This window comes from Juglans regia, chromosome 10 (assembly GCF_001411555.2).
Source record: "Juglans regia cultivar Chandler chromosome 10, Walnut 2.0, whole genome shotgun sequence".
NCBI classification, from domain to species: Eukaryota; Viridiplantae; Streptophyta; class Magnoliopsida; order Fagales; family Juglandaceae; genus Juglans; species Juglans regia.
Genome location: NC_049910.1, coordinates 35,316,384 through 35,333,529, shown reverse-complemented (window position 1 = coordinate 35,333,529; position 17,146 = coordinate 35,316,384). Strand labels below are relative to the sequence as shown.

The 17,146-nt window shown below is 32.6% G+C and overlaps 2 protein-coding genes across 4 annotated transcripts; one reads left to right on the top strand and one right to left on the bottom strand.

The window, feature by feature from the left end:
* The first annotated feature begins 9,009 nt into the window (after positions 1–9,009).
* LOC108980597 (ethylene-responsive transcription factor 3-like) lies at positions 9,010–10,117 on the top strand. 2 transcript variants are annotated; one of them, XM_035694959.1, is made up of 2 exons: positions 9,010–9,668; positions 9,828–10,117. In XM_035694959.1, the coding sequence occupies exon 1, from the start codon at positions 9,145–9,147 to the stop codon at positions 9,643–9,645; it is 501 nt and encodes a 166-aa protein (XP_035550852.1). In that variant the 5' UTR covers positions 9,010–9,144; the 3' UTR covers positions 9,646–9,668; positions 9,828–10,117. The 2 variants fall into 2 exon arrangements, with proteins under 2 accessions (XP_035550852.1, XP_035550851.1); XM_035694958.1 differs by having other exon boundaries at positions 9,782–10,117.
* Positions 10,118–13,066: 2,949 nt separating this feature from the next.
* Positions 13,067–16,128, bottom strand: LOC109020122 (probable WRKY transcription factor 21). Of its 2 annotated transcripts, XM_019002531.2 has the most exons (4): positions 15,661–15,905; positions 14,508–15,325; positions 14,238–14,363; positions 13,078–13,515 (listed from the first exon to the last, which is right to left on the bottom strand). In XM_019002531.2, the coding sequence occupies exons 2-4, from the start codon at positions 15,272–15,274 to the stop codon at positions 13,371–13,373; spliced, it is 1,038 nt and encodes a 345-aa protein (XP_018858076.2). In that variant the 5' UTR covers positions 15,275–15,325; positions 15,661–15,905; the 3' UTR covers positions 13,078–13,370. The 2 variants fall into 2 exon arrangements, with proteins under 2 accessions (XP_018858075.2, XP_018858076.2); XM_019002530.2 differs by having other exon boundaries at positions 13,067–13,515; positions 14,508–16,128.
* Positions 16,129–17,146: the final 1,018 nt, after the last annotated feature.

Sequence of the window (17,146 nt, the reverse complement as noted above, 5' to 3'; positions counted from 1 at the left end):
TAACTAAAAACAGAAGAAAACCAAAATTTTCTTCAATACACAATCCACAACAACGCAATCCAGTCAAATTGTTAACAATTCAAACAAGCTTGACACGAATCCTCACTCCAAGTACCATGGCACTTGCAAATACTGAGGAGCCCATTTCTTCGAAAAGCTCGACATGGCAGACAAAGGCTACAAAATCAGCCGGTATTTATAGGCAACTTCAAACATCAACGTCCCCAATTTCTCCCAAAAATGGAAGATGAGCAGCGACGAGGAAGAAATCAAACGGCTGGGGCGGCGCGAAATTCTCATTGCATGGAGAGGCACGGTGACGTTCCTCGAATGGGTATGTGATCTCAAAGATATTCTCCACCCCATCGTGGAGAATATTCTCATTGCGGCGCGAGCTTTCGTGGAGACCCATCGATCAAGATAGAGTCAGGCTTCTACGACTTGTACACCAAGAAAGAGGAGAACTGCAAGTATTGCTCATTCTTAGCTTGTGAACAAAGGATCGGGGGAATTTCCGATGGGGAAATCACAAGGATGAGCCGATGAGGATGAAGGGAGGGAGGATGAACAAAGGATCTAGCAAATGGAGGGGGTGTTGGGCAGAGTGAGGGTCGACGGCGACAGGGCAACTTTGCAGAGGATGGGCAACGCTGGGGGTGAGGGAGAGATTGGGCAACGCGGGGGTGGGGGTGGGCGACACAGGGGTTGGGGGAGATGATGGAAGAATTTCAAATGGGTGAGGGTATTCGATGGGCGGTAAGTATCAACTGTGAGGAGAAGGGGGAAATTTTTTTTTATTTGACACATGATCACTATTAGTTAAAAGTTAAATTCAATGAGTATTTAGCTATTAAAGAGTAAAATATGCTCACATTAGATTAGTCAAATTCCAAATATTTAGAATTTAGCTACAGTGACTTTCAAAAGTTTTTCCAAATTTGAAGGTTACTGTACATACATCAAATACATATTTTATTAATTATTTCTCTCTCCCTTTCTTTCTATCACATATTTTATCACAATTAATATATTAATAGACTTAGTGATATATTAATTTAATAAGAACATAATTATTAATTAACATATAATAAGTAGAATAGTAAAATATGATAAAATTAAATAAATTAATAATTAAAAAAATTAAATATTTTTGAAATTATTAATTATTCATTACCATATAATGAATAAATGTATAATCTAATGTGAAGATTTAATGTGAATAACCAAAACAAAATTCATCTTATATTATATTATTATTATATAATGAAAAAATAGCTATTCCAATGTGAAGATTTATGTGAATGGAATAGTCAAAAGTCAAATTTCTCTTACATTCATCAAAATTGTCCTTTAATTTTGGCTAATCCAATGAGAGTGCTCTTAGGTGTGTTGCGGCTGCAGTCAACGGTACGGTAAAGATTTTTTCTATTTGAAAATTGAAGAAAGAAAACAATTAGCCCTGAAAATTCATCATCCAGGCTTAGAGCATCTTCATTGACTTGATCAAATTTATCTTTAAAATTTAGCTAATATCACACTTTTTTAAATTTATCTATTATATTTAAATTCAACCCGACATTGGATTATCTATTCACTCTCTATATAATAATAAAATATTATTAATTTTTTATTTTTTATTTAATTTATTTTTATCACATTTTATATCTCTACCAATTAAATGTTAATAATAAATATATTCTAATTAAATTAATATTAAAAAAACATATTTTCAAAAGTCATTTAATATTAATAAAACAAATTTGATTAAACTCATTTAAAATTCTATCTAAATTTTTTAATTATAAATCAAATAGTATTTTTGCTTGGAGTGAGAAATTAATATTTTAATATTTATTTGGAGTGAAAAATTAGTATTTTAATATTTGATAAATTAATTATGGTTCTTCATATTTGACCAACCATTATAGTAAAAGTTTAAATTATTTTAAATTTATCCAATTCAATGTAAAATATTTTTAACATTAATTATATAAATTTTAACTAACTTTCTCATTTAGTAAAGTCAATAAAAATGCTCTTACGTTGCTAGCTTCCCCAACATTGATAGCTACTTCCTCCGACGGACCAATTTCTGGCTTGTTTTGGTCGGAACAAGGTTCATGATGGTACCAAAATCAAGTACCACAAAAAGACCTGTACTTTTTAGGCGCAAAACTGAAAAGTGTCAAATCCATTCCAAAAACTAAATACCAATGAATTGTAGCCATAAAAAAGAGTAATGTATTTTCTTACGACTCATTTTTGCAAGAAAAATTCTATTCCTAAACTTCATACATCACACACTAATTTTTTTATAATTTTTTTAATTTTATTTTTTTATTAAATGTGTAATAGATGGATTATGAGTAGAATAATTTAATTATTTTAAGAATAATAAAACAAAAAAAAACTTTAAAAAAAAAAAAAAAAATTTTAGTGTGTGGTGTATGGGCTTATGAATAGCAATGCTCTGCTTGCAATTACCTTCCAATTCAGAAAATGTACTTTTAGGTATCGTTTAGATTTAAAGGTGAATTGAGATAAATTATAAATAATAATAAAATTTATAAATTAAAATTATTAAATAATAATAAATAATAATAAAATAAATTGAAATAAATTGAGATAGAGTATAAATATAAACGAGACGTTATTATAGTAGAGATCCTCAGAAGAAATTCCAGCAAATGAGCGATATTCTGGAGGTGCCAACAGCTACTGCTATGCTGATTCTAATGGGGCTATAGAAGTGCCGAACCTTGGCGATGCCGACAGCTTTATCCACAATCAAATATAATATTCAGTCGTGGCTCGAGGGTTCATAGAAAAGTCTAATAAAAAAAAATTCAAATAAATGTTCGAGATGCTGCCGAATCTGGAACGATTTCCCTATGCTTCTTGAATTTGCCTTTTTAATTTGATCGTTCAAATATTTTATTTTATTTTTAAATATTATTTTATTTAATAATTAAAAAAATAATTATTAATGTATTAATTTTTTAAAAATTTTTAAACATATTTAAAAAATATGCAATTTTTATTTTTTAAAATGCAATTTGCATTAGGTGCATATCAAGTAAACAAACTTGGATGGCATAGTATCACTGCCCTTTCTGTACTATGGAGGCATTGCGATGTGTTTGGCACCTTTTTTTTCAGTAGAATGTGAAAGGGAATTGAGCTCAATCTAAATATTGACCAGCTCTTCTCGTCTTTATTTTTCTTTTCTTTTTTTTTTATCGAAAAATAAGTTGTACAAATTTTAAATAGATACATTTTTTATAAGTTTTTATAAAGAGTGGACTTTATTTTTAAAAAGTGTAAAAAAAATTTCTTTATTAGTATAACATATTTTTTATAAAAGATTTGTACATGATTTATCTATTAGGAATTTGTATATAGTGTTAGGGCTCGTTTAGGACGAGATGAGATGAGAATTTTATGAATATTAATAAGATAGTTTATGAATAATAGTGAGATAGTTTGAGTTGAGTATTTTTTAAATTTTGAAAAATGAGAGAAAAAGTTAAATAAAAAATATTATAAAATTAAAATATTGTTAAAATATTATTTTATAATATTATTTTTGTTTGGAGATTTGAAAAAATTGAATTATATTTTATTTTTTGTTTGAAGGTTAAAAAATATTTATACTTAAATTATATTTAAGAAGAAGATAAGATAAAATAAGATTGAAATTTTGGGATACATCTATTTTCAAAGAAACCTTGTTAACATGAAAGTATTGAAAAAGAATGTCTGAAAAAAAGAGGTTTTTACACAAGTTTCTAGTACGAAGATTTTGGCTATTTCGATCCCTTTTCAGCCTCTGTTCAGACTTCAGTTGAAATAGTTGGAATTATAATTGGTATAATATGTATAAATGTTTTGGTATTTTATAATAGATAGAAGTTTTAAATAAATATTTTCGTACAGATATTATATGAAAAGAATAGATAAAAAAAAGATACTTTTTTACTTCTTTTTTTTATGACACAATCTTTTTTAAAAAAATTAAAATAAGACTTATTTATTTAAAACATAAAAAAATCATTACTCGTTCTGATATTTGTTTTCATAATTATTTTTAATTTATTTTATTCAATTATTATAATTTTTTAAATTTTTATAAAATATAAATAAATAATTTAATTTTAAAAATAAAAATAATATTAAAAAATATTTTATAATAATATTTTATTTAATTTTTAATTTTAATCTAAATTTATTTCATCTCCATTTTCGGTTTCAGGATCTCCATAGAAGTATGCTAACATCCATGAAAAGCCTTTTTGATCTATCTATCCATTAACATGTCTATTTGAGTATGTATGAATTCTTAGTCTTGTTTCCTCATTCCAAAACACAGCCCAACCTCCACTCTTTTCTACTCCATCCACTGTGAATAAACTTTTAAAACCCAAACTACATTTAATCCTCTCCATTTGATATTTTTGTATCTTAGTTTCCATAAAAAACAAGATACTAGACTTGTGGATCTTAACCAAATAGCTAAGATTTCTAATTGTCTGAAGGTTGCCAAGTCCTTAACAGTTCTAATTTAGTAGCCTCATTTCTTCCAGCGGGACTGATTAACAACCTCTACTGATACATTGACATTAGGTGTCATGACCTTTTTTTGCCTCTTGCATCTTGTTGTTCTCTAAGGCAAATAAAATGTTTTCTTCCTCAGTTTTTCTTTTTCTAGTAGCATGAGAATTAACAGGCACCAATACCATATCTACATTAACTCGTCCCATTGCTCTTCTCTTCCACCTGTTAACACTTGCCTTAGATGCTTGTTGTAATTTATAATTGTTCAATTGATTTTCTACAGAATCTGGCCTGACTTAATTATCTACCTCTATTGGAGCTACTATTATGACAGAAGCAGGTTCCTTGTGGGTGTTATGTTGTGTTTCAAGTGTCAACAAAGGTATTTCTTCTGAACTATTTAACTTTCTGTCATAACCACTATCCTGCTTAGATGAATCTTGTAACACCTTCCTCATCTCCTTTCTTCCTGCTTTTTCAATCTCTTCTGTTTCTTTCATCTTTAGCTTCCATAAACTCTGTTGTCCTTCTAACCCATACCTAGGTATACTTGATATCAGTTTTCCATAACTACTTTCATAATTAGAATTAGTTCCTGAACTAATTGAACTAGGGCCTGAAATTGCTGCTCTTAGCCATGATCCAAACTGAGTGGCACTTGTATCTCTAGTTAAATCAGACTTGTTTTTATTTGGCAGCACAACCACTCGAACCATACATGACAACCCCACAATTAAAATAGAACCTAGGTAACCTTTCATATTTAAATTGCATAAACCTTCTTTGACCTAGTAATTCCACTACTTTCCCTCTTTATATCTCCTGATTAGAATTCAAAAATATAGAGGTGCTCTCTTACGTTAATAATTTTAATATCATCACAAAATTTTTAGATTTTGGACATGGTGTTTTTGAAAGCCTCTTGGCTTATCTTTTTATCAGTTATTAATTTACCCATCAGACATAGTTTACCTCTTTCCATTGTGAGTTCAATATCTTTTCCTGCAATTACAACTTCATCTTTTTCTTTCTCTGTTAATGATAATTTGTTCCATACATCTGCTAACCTGCCATCTTCCTCTCAATCTTACCAACCTTATTTCTATTTCAGTTCTAACTCAGCAGTTGAGAATTGTTATCCACCTCTTGCCATTGTCAAACCAGCCATCCACAACCGTGAAGGAAACTTTCCACCTTGCAAGAGACCTCAAGACTCGAGAGGAAACCACCAAATTCCACGAATTTATCTCAAGGTGCCATATTTCATCTCCATTTTTCATCACGAGGGCTATACTCAAAATTTTGATATGCATATTAAATATTCTGAAAGCCAGTGTCGGCAGCTAGAGGCAAGTGCGGGTCCCCCGTCTGGAGCCGCCGTCGCCGCCTCACGGTTCCACGTGATTCCTACCTATTTCCTTTTTTCGTAAATTTAGTAACAACTGACATGTATGTATCTTATTAGACTTTTAACTGCCCTAAATATTATTAAATAATTATTATAGTAATAGTGTAACCTCGAAGTGTGTTCCTGACTCTTTACTGTTATTATTAGTATTATTATTTTATTTTAGGTTAAAGCTGGGTGCCATAATTGTTGAAAGCCCTGCTGTCCAGCAGCCCTAACCTAACATAGTAGTGGTCTCGCGCTGTAGCTCTCCAACCCAAATTGAAACGTGCTGAGCCTGCGAACTCTTTGAACCTACTTCAATTATGGCAAATCAAAAAGAAGAAAAACACAAGTTTCTAGACAACTTTAAACGTTACAAAAGGCAAAATGATAATAATGTTGTCCTTGTAATTGTGGGGTCATAAAGTTTTTCTGTGTATTTTTTTAGTTGTGTCGTACACTCATACTTGTATTGTGGTTATTTGGAATCATCATGGATGACGGATTGTGGCAATAATTATTGAAGGAAAAATCTATTATCATAATTTTTTTTATTTAACCATCCTCTTATAGACCTGATATTAGATAATAAATTTATAAATAATTTTTAATTATTTAATATTATATTATAAAATAATAAAAATTAAAATAATGAGTAATATTACTCATTATTAAATGATATGTCTTTAGAGTCGCATTCCATCTCAAAAAAATAGACTATTATGAGAGGTTTAGATAGTAAAATGAATTGAGGTAATATGAGTTAAAATTAAAATTAAAAATTGAATAAAATATTATTAGAATATTAATTTTAATATTATTATAATTTTAAGATTTAAAAAAATTAAATTTTTATTATATTTTATATGAGAATTTAAAAATAAATTATAATGACTAGATGAGATAAGTTGAGATCAATATTTTATATTTCATACCGTACCGGCCTATACGACTGATATTTACCATACCGGAATAGTGATTGGTATAGAAAATATATGTGTTTCATACAAGATCAAATACCGGCCGTACCGGTACGTTTCGATCAATACCAGTCGATTTTCGATGTATCTACCGGTTTCAATGTACGGCCGAATTTTTTTTTTTGGTAATTAGTATAAAAATTCTTATTTTTTCATAAGTTTCACTCTAATTCTCACATTTGAAGATTATTTTATTAGTTTTTTTTATTATTTTTTTTTCTCGAGGACTGAAAATCAAATTTTTATTTCCCTTTTTGTAATGAAGATGAGTAATTATTTTTTAAAATAGTTGGATTGAGAACTTAGAATTATTATTGAGTTTATAAATATGTTTTAATTTTTTAAGACTTGCATTAATATTATTTTGAAATATAATTTATACATATATAATTAATTTATTATATATAGACTATCTCAAAATGGTACCTAAAACGGTATTGGTACCAAATATTTCATTCCAGTATCTTAACAAAAACGGCCACCGAAACGGTATTTAAAACTTTGGTTGAGATGAGTTGGGTGGACTTTTATATCCAAACTGGATCTTAATAATGCTAGCAATTTCGTGACAAAGATCCTCTAAACTTGAGAAGATACACACCATTTCGTGATTTTGCATATGGAATGATGATTTCGTATGAAACATCTTCATCTACAGAAAATTATAGTAAAACGAGATAAGCTACATGCATGTATCATATGAAGCTAATGGTAAACTTGTTTGGAAATGCAATTAAAAAATGGAGATGCCAAGATAATATAAATGCACAATTCATAATTATTTTACAATACATTTCAAATCAATCAATGTAACCCTGTCATTTTATTTAAAATAATTTATTTTATATAATTTATTTTTTATTTTAAATAAAGTGATAAATTATTATAAATTAATTGTAAATTTATTATTATTTTTACTTAGTTATATAAAATTTGTGTAAAGTGTAAACTAAACATATATTATTACTATATTATTACTCTAATAGTAACTTTTAAGGTGTGTTTTGTTGTTTAACCCAACTCAATTAATTTAAAACTAATTATTAATGACACTCGCTATTTTTTTAATTTTTTATAAAAAAAAGTTAAAGGCATCTCAATCTATTTTATACATTTCAACCTAAAAAAACTAAACTCATCTTAATAAGGTCCAATTTGGATACAACAAGGTCTATAACTCATCTTATTTAATTATTTCAATTTTTTCAAATTCTCACATAAAATATAATAAATAATTCAATTTTTTTAAATCTCAAAACAATAATAATATTAAAAATAATATTCTAAAAATATTTTATTTAACTTTTAACTTCCATCTCAACTCACTATCAAAACCTTACCTAAAACATATAAAATACTATTGTTCCCAACTCAAATCAATTTAACTCATGAACATCTACATAACTATATTTGTTTGTTGAATCAAACTTAACTTATCACAACTCATACCAAATATATTATTAATGAGATTTATTATTTTTTTAATTTTTTTATAAAAAATTAAATTTATCTCAACTAACTTTATATATTTTAGGTTGCGTTTGGATGTTGAAGTGAGTTGAGTTGAGTTAAGATGATAAAATATTGTTAGAATATTATTTTTTAATATTATTATTATTTTGAGATTTAAAAAAATTGAATTGTTTATTATATTTTGTATTGAAATTTAAAAAAATTGTAATAATGAGTTGAGATGAGATAGATTAGTTTGGCAACCAAACTCACTAAACTAAAAAATTAAATCAATCCCCACCTAAAAACTTAAACTCGTTAGCCACAAAGAGCGGTACTACCCATTCAAAATGGCCCGCTTCATGTTATCGCTAGACCAAAATCATTATTTTATTATTTTAAAATATTTTTAATAAATATAAAAAATATTAATATATTAATAATCATTTTTTTAATTATTAAATAAAAAATAAAAAAAATAAAATGTATGAGATGAAAAGAATAAATTGAGCGGGTAAAACATAAAATAATAATATTTACGACTCATCGACGCAATCGCAGCCAACTCGTAAAAATGAATGCGTCTCTGGCACCATCCATCATTAATTATATTATTAAATAACGCAGACAAACGCACAAAACACCAAAGCTGTCGGCGTTAACCAGACTGTCCCCTCCACTATATATGACCTCCGAAAGCTAACTCTCACTCTCACACGCGCACTCCTTTCCTCATTCCAATCCTTTTTTGCTACGTACACCGAGTCAATGCCCGTGGACGCGCTTCACGTCTCTGGAACTCCGACAGGAGAGACACAGTCTCGGTTTCCGGCGCCGGGGAAGCGCATGGCAGTTCATTTCAGGGGCGTGCGCAAGAGGCCGTGGGGCCGGTTCGCGGCCGAGATCCGAGACCCGTGGAGGAAGACCCGTAAGTGGCTCGGCACCTTCGACACGGCAGAAGAGGCCGCCTTAGCCTACGACGAGGCCGCAATCAGCCTCCGAGGCATCAAGGCCAGGACCAACTTTGGCCTCCACGGCCTAGTCATTACTCCTCCCGTCGTTACCGGTGGCTCTGGTGCAAGGGAACTTTTCGGCTGGAGACCCTCTCCGGGCTACGTATCAGGTGCTGCTAATCCCTCGGCGTCGATGTCGGAGTACAAGGGGTACAAGATGGAGAACGTGGATGTGGCGGTGAGCGAGCAGGAAGAGAATAGTCAAACGAAGAAGCCGTTTCTCTTCGATCTGAATCTACCTGCGCCGCTGTTCTGAACCACCGGAGATGGCGGTACCCGGTGAGGATTTGACCCTGGAAGAATGTCGGATTTTGTTTTCTATTTAGATCTGTTTGGGTTCTCTTTTTTTGTCAACCCTCATGGTTAGTTTATGAATCCCGCTTTATGTACAGTTTAATCAGCCATTCAAAGAACACTATCTTGAGCTTAATTAAACAGAATAACAATGATGATGGCGATAATGATGAGCTAGGAACATGAGCGGAGCGGTGGAAGAGGACGAAACAATGAGCGTAGGGGTGCGGCATAATAATAGCGTTTGACTGAGACCGAAACAGAGAGAGCACAGTCTCTGCATTTTGTTGCTTACTTTTACCTGTCGGTCTGATTGACTGACCCACTCTTTCTCCTCCAACTGACACGTCTTTTGTTTTTAACTTCCTCTGCACGTTGGTTGCCCTTTTCCTCTTTTTGTTTCTTGTTTTTTTATCCTTCGACGACAAACACGAGCGGATGGAGTCCAACTGGCAACAGCAATGAAAAAAAAAAAAAAAAAAGTGGGAGAGTCTCCTCGCTGGAGTTGCTTCAGTTTAAGAAAGCCCGAGTTGTCAAGCAGCCATTGACTGAAAACTACGTTTGGTACCAAGAGTACTGTATCCTCGTAATATTTTATTATTATTTATTATTTTATTTTTATTCCTTACTTTTCACTGCACGTTTCAAGTTTCCAACGACATCTTATTTATTATGTCACATTTTCCATTTGTTATGTTACACGTTACAAGCTTACGTTTGTATGTTAAGTTAAGTTATGTTAAGTTTAATTTTTTATAAATGGTATTGAATTAAATAATAAAAAAAATTATATGAAACTCATAAAAATTAAGTTTAAAGTGTATTTAGATGTTAAGATAAGTTTAAAATACTTTTTATGAGAAGTTAAAAAAAATTATGGATCTCATATGTAAGAAGGTTTTGAGTTGAGATAAATTTAATAATTTGAAAGTTGGGTGTTTGAATGTAAAATTCAGTTTAAAATTAGACTTAGTTTAGTTGAGTTTTATAACCAAACATAGCCTAATTATGGTTAAAAACTATAAAATTTAAAATTAAGGTTAGTCCTAATTGCTTATAATAAAATGAAAATGGGAAGGATATAAAATTTGGGCTAACCCCTCAAAAGAAAACTTATATTTTAAGGAGCAAAGACTCGATGGATTTAAGAAGAGTAAAATGATTTGTTATACAAGTTTTACGCGTAAAGCTTATATCTCTAACGTTACACTTTTAAAAACCGTCAAAATGGCAACAAGTAATCGGCGTAGTTGTGAAAATGAAATGGGATCCGAAGCATATTTATTTTTAGCCTAATCTCTGCATTTTCCATCTGATTGGTTGACCGATTAATTGGTATTGCATATTTAATGAGACGTTAGACGGGTTGTCATCCAGGGTCAAATACTCAACCGGGTACCGCCATAGTCTCAAACTTAACTATTGGCCAGGTGGGCTGAGGCCCATATGTTCTGTTTCATTCTTTTCCTGTTCAATCCCCCTCTGCTAGGACTATAATATATAGTATACAAACGAATTGGCGCATATGGGCTGAGGCCCATATGTTCTGTTTCTAATACATATGATATGCCCTCTAAAACAATTTGCCCACAAAATATATACAAATAAGGGAAGACATGGAAAGCAAAAGAAAAACGTTACAGTTATAAAAAGATTTTACAAAAATAAATTTATAAATTAATATATATTATATGTTAGATCTACTTTACAACAAAAGTATCTTTACAATCTTACGTACCATATCAAACTATATCAGTTTGTGGATTTACTTTTGTGAGATTTTTTTTTTTTTTTAAAGTAAATCCCACTTACTGGTAATCGATCCCTGTTAAGAATAAGAATAAATCATGATAAGACTCATCATATGTGTGTATGTAGTGGCTCAGATATTTTTTTGCTTTCTGGATTGGTTCCAACTTCCAAACATGAGAGTAAAGAAAGAAAGTGTAGTTTTAGGCTTTAGCCCCCCCCATTAGCACTAAACTTTATTTATTAATTGGTGGATTTGGATATTTTTTGTGGCAAACATAATGAGTTATTTGCAAACCTTTCTGACTTTCACTTTCTATTTAGGACATTCCATTATTGACTTTAACCTGTTTTTTTTACAGTCTGACAAACACAACCTTATCCAACCCAGATTAGTGTCATCTCTTCTGTGCCCCTAAATTACCCCTTTTTTTTTAAAAAAATAAATAAATAAATAAATAAAAGTATGATATCCCATATGATAAGGATAAGGGAAAAGTTCTTGTTTTTTATAATATTACAACGAGACTTCAATTGTATCATTGAATAGTCATTTTTAAGTATAGTCATATAATTTGGACCTTTTATTAGGACGGTACAAAAAGAGAGAGATCGCCGATTTCTCTCTCCCCATTAAATACGTGTTCAAGTAGCAAAGAAGTTATCACCAAACCAGTATATGATGAACCTGGGAGGCAAGCAACAATATAGCCTCTGATTCTGGTTTTGGAAATGGTCCCAACTCCAAGAAGAAATAAGAATAATATTGGATGGCGTTTGAAGGGAGAATATTGCATAAAAGTGTCGATGTATGCCTACCCATTTTGGTCCCCTTGCAACTAACAAACATGCCTTGTTCTAGACTCCTAAAATATGGACATCTTGAATAATTCTTCTTCGGGAAGTGTAGATAACATGCCTTGTTTAGATCAAATTTATTAGACACAGACAGATTCCATAAGTCCAGAAAAGATTGGGATCCAAAATCCAAATCCAGCCTAAGCTGAATATAGTTTTATTTTAAATTATTACTTCTTTTAAAAATAAATAATATTCATTTAAAAAAATTATTAAAATAAAATAAAAAAATAATTGGCAAGTATATGGTTACTCAGATGTTAAACTCTCAAGATAGTGGCCACTGCCTACAAATGAAGTGACAACCGAAGGTGCTCTGCTAATGATTCAGGTTTCATGAATCCAGTTCATGAACCACTTACTTACCTCTGCACACCCGTTACTATTCCTGAAAACGAAAACAAAATTAAAAATATTTTTAATTTGATAAAATTCTCTAATAAATACGAGTTATGCTAAGTACAATTATTTTTATATATTTTTATGAAATATGAATGGCCAAATCAGTTAATTTATATTAAAAAAATGAAAGTAATGAAATGTTGATGTGCAAAAATCCCTCTTTTCACATTGTAATCAATTTCTTGAGAATTCATTCAATAAATTACTTTAAAAAAGATTCAGATTCAGACAACCTTAATGAAAAATCACAAATATTTCTTACAAAACAGCTATTGCTATATAAACAGCGTGGGCGACTGGAGAGGATGTGTCATGCACACTGACTTGTTGAAAGTAAAAGGACTTGCATCTTAATCCATGGATGCAGCAACGAATCATTCACAAGTAGAGATTAAAACATCGCTTGCTAAAAAGGGCTGAGAGTTTATACAAATTGACACCTCCAATATTACATGATTCTTCAGTTAAAGCGCCGGGCAGCATGCCCACTTTGCCAAAAAAGCTATAAAAAGGGTCGGATTCAACCCTCCAAAGCCACAAAAAAAACTGCTCCCAAATTATATATATCCATGTGAGGAGATGCAAAATATGTACAGGAGCATTCCAAGCCAACCAAATACATTAGATTTTTCTAAATAAATAGCAGGGCTTGGCCTTGGTGAATCTCTCCACGGCAGCTCACGTGGTTGTAGACTGTGATGGTAACCTCGGGTGGTTATGCTCGCCTTCATAAGTAACAATCAGCATAGAAGGCTCTTCCAAGCACCTCTCAACATGCTTCCTTGCAGGACAACCTCTCATGCTGCTACATTTGTAGTATCCTCTGCACAAGTTTATAAACAGCTTCTCAGTTACTTAAGTTAGTTCATGCATACATAAATGGTATTGGCGATGACAGTTTGAAAACATTTCAATTTAGTTATTATCAGTTTCAAATAAATAATAAAAAAGGGATAATTTTGTGATTGTTTTGAGTTGACCCTGCAATTTCTTGACGAATGGATCAACGAAAATAGAACTGGAATCAAACAACCATCTTCGGCAGATTCATGCCACAACTAGCAAGGCAGAAGCTAATTCCTCATCCCCAAAAACAAAGGAAGCAAGACGAAAAACTTCTTAGTGCCTAGAATTGACTTTGGCTTTTTCTAATGTGTGTGCAAGAATTCCGATCTTGGGTAACATGGCACAAGCTTTGTTGCTACTACAGTGGAGACTAGTGAACATAAATCTTAGAAACCTGCCAATGCCCAATCACAGAAAAACAATCAAATGGCTAAATACCTCTCCTGCGTGTGTAAAAGGGAAAAAGATACAAATCTATTTTCCACAGCAATGCTTCTCAAAACAAAGATTAAAAAGAAACAACAAAGATCAACTGTAACGTCCTTGAACAATTAATTCGAGAGTACATCATTATACTCTACAAAATCCTTAAAAAGATGCATAGCTGTAGAATAACAATAAGTAGATACCACATATACTAGCACCAAATTTACAGAGTTAGAGATCAGAACTTAGAACTGAAGCAGAGACTGAATATACCTAGGGTGAGGAGAACCCTTGATTGGCTTCTGCCCATATTTCCTCCATGAGTAATCATCAGGAGGTATATCTGCAAGCTTGTTACTGATTGCAGGTACCTTGATTGATCTCTTCACCCTATGTTTCCTGCCACCACAATTAACCAAGTAAGAAAAATCTGTCAACTAAAAATCAAATCATTCCGCAATTGATGGGAGAAGGAAAAATTGAAAACGATAAGGTCTAAGACCATAATTAAATGGCAGAGGTGGTGAAGAAACAAAGTCTAACCTCTTCTTTGAGCAATGACATCTACCACTGCTTCCACATTTCACACTCCCATCATCTCCCCGGGCAGAACACTTTCTCTTATGCTGTTGAGAATTCTGATCTGAAGAGTGAGGTGCCCCAATCAAATGGAAAGCACTTGCATCCAAGTTAGCTACACTTCCATCTATACTCAAGGAGGACATAAATGACCTAGTGGACGACATTGTGGGAGTACAACTAGAGCTATCAAAATTCAGGTTTATGCCACTATTGCTCCGTCGATACATCATTTCAGCTTGGTGTTTCATCTGTTGCTGCTGAAGCAATAACCTCTGTTGGTGCTGTTGTTGCTGGAGGAAGTGATAGTGTGACGATGGTGTTTGATGGGAAAGTTGGAGAGGGCTTTTCCCATTTGAGTTCAATTCCAAAGATGGGTTTCCCAAACACAAGTTACTCTTAACGTGGGAGCCAATTTCTTGAATTGGATTTTCGGGAAAGCTAGACTGAAGAAATTGATGATTTTTGGGTTGCTGGTCTGTTCTACAATTTGGGTTCTCCAACAAGATGCCTTGGGGAAAAGGGATATGGAGTTTCTTGAGCTTTCTGACTCTTGCATGACCCAAACCAGTGTTGAGAAGAGAAACAACTTTCTTGAACCTGAACACAGCCTCCCCAGTCTCTACCATTAAATTCTTACACTGAACCTGATCTTGAGGCTGCGACAGAAGGCTTAGAACTCTATGGCAGCAATTCACAGCTGCTTTGTTAGCTTCTTCAACCTCCTCCATACTCGGCCCAAACGTAAAAAGAATAACCCTAAGTACTCAAACCCCAAGAACCTAACCAACGCACACCATAAAAGACCCCGTAATCAGAAAGAAGAACTTAAATAATATATATTCAACCATCCATATCCAACGAAACAAACACCCAGATAGTCAAAATCGCATTTTTCAGCGAACAAACGCCCAAGATCGAGTTTTTCATTGAAATTTCGGGAGTTTCGCCAAAGAAAATGCTTAATTTTCCAAAACAAAGAACCAGCACATCACAATGAACTAGGTCAGTGAAAATTGGAACACCCAAATAGAGATCAGACCCTACATAGCTATTTCACAAAAGGAAGTTGATCAAACCATGAGTGAAAAAGCAAGTAAAGAACCAAAGGACGGACCTTGTAGAACTTGGTACTGTCAAACCCTAGATTCTTCTTCCAAGGTTTAGAGATTGAAAGGTGTGAAAGAGAAGTGGGAGAGACTTTTGCTTCGCTTGAGAATTCACGCGGCCAAAAGAATACAAAGACCTCCACTTTCTCTCCTCAACGATATTTTATTATTTGCCTACAGAAAGGAAGGGGGAAAAAAAAAACAGAGAAATCGAGACGGAGGGAGAGAGAGACAGAGAGAGAGGCATTTGAATAAGGAAAGCAAGAGAGCAAATGAAACTGCCGTCTGTGTCAGAGATTTTAAAGGCAGGTCCCACACAAAGACCTTTGTCACTGCTTTTCTTCCCCCAATTTCCAGCTTTAATTAATCTTTTTCTTCTCTCTAAAACTGCTCTGCTCTGATCTGATCATATCTGATCTCATCCGTTCTGGTCTCAGCTTGAGTTTTACTACTTCCAGTTCCAGATTTGCTGTCATGTTGTGTGTTTGTTTGGAGTTGGAGTTGCCTTGTGTACATCCCCCCCATGTTTGCACAGTGTGATTACTTCTTACACTTGGTCTGTCTATTCCCTGCAGTTTCTTTGGGTATATACTCTACTATTATTATTATTATTATTGGTATTTCCATACTTTTAGAGAAAACGATTAAACAAGGTGGAGAAACATATAAAATTCTAGATTTAGTTGATTTAGTGTAAAGCCTAGTTTCATTATTCTTTAATATAAACATAACTGTTTTGGGGTAATGCTACCTGTACGTATTCTTTTACGCAGACCTTTTTACGCACTACATGACAGTGTTACAAGACCATTTTACCCACAAAAATTCCCTTTGTTTATACAAAACCCTTCGTCCTTCACACCATTTTTGTTGCTCCATTTTCGTTTTATATCAAGCTACAGACCCATCCAAGCTCCATTTCTTCTACATTCAAACTCTATAAAAAGAAAAAGAAGACAGGTAATGGAATTAGAAATGGAATAGATAGAGCTGGAGGGATTTGGGGAGTTGTCAGACTTAAGAGGAGGACGCGTGATAGGTAGGAAAGTAAATGAGAGCAGCAACCATGGCTTCCAGATCGAGAAACTCGTACTTGGGCTCTCATGAACGCCATATTACTATTGCTCGCTCTTACTTTTGAATTCGATCTATATATTCTACTTCCACTTTAGTGTTATTGTATTGAATCTGGATGCGACGATGCACGTCTTTTACCTTTTTATTCCAGCAAAAAGAAAGGATAAATGCCCACTTTGTGAGCACTGAGATGGGTTGTATTGAACCAGACTCAAGTGAAGTCTGCTTTCAAGGAAGGCCATTTGATTGTTTTTAGAATACTCAAGTCTCAAGTCGCACGTAACGACTCGCACGTAACGACAATCGCGTAAAAGACTGCGTACAAATAGCATTTTCCAGTGTTTGATTGAATTGAATGATTTACTTCGTAGAAAAATAGATATAATATTAAATATCTAGAACAGATCATAATATTCA

Coding starts and splice junctions, on each gene's coding strand:
- LOC108980597 (XM_035694959.1), top strand. CDS start 9,145: ATGCCCGTGGACGCGCTTCACGTCTCTGGAACTCCGACAGGAGAGACA.
- LOC109020122 (XM_019002530.2), bottom strand. CDS start 15,274: ATGGAGGAGGTTGAAGAAGCTAACAAAGCAGCTGTGAATTGCTGCCAT. Junction 14,364..14,507: donor TGTCATTGCTCAAAGAAGAG/GTTAGACTTTGT, acceptor TTGTGGTGGCAG/GAAACATAGGGTGAAGAGAT. Junction 13,516..14,237: donor AAGGGTTCTCCTCACCCTAG/GTATATTCAGTC, acceptor AAACTTGTGCAG/AGGATACTACAAATGTAGCA.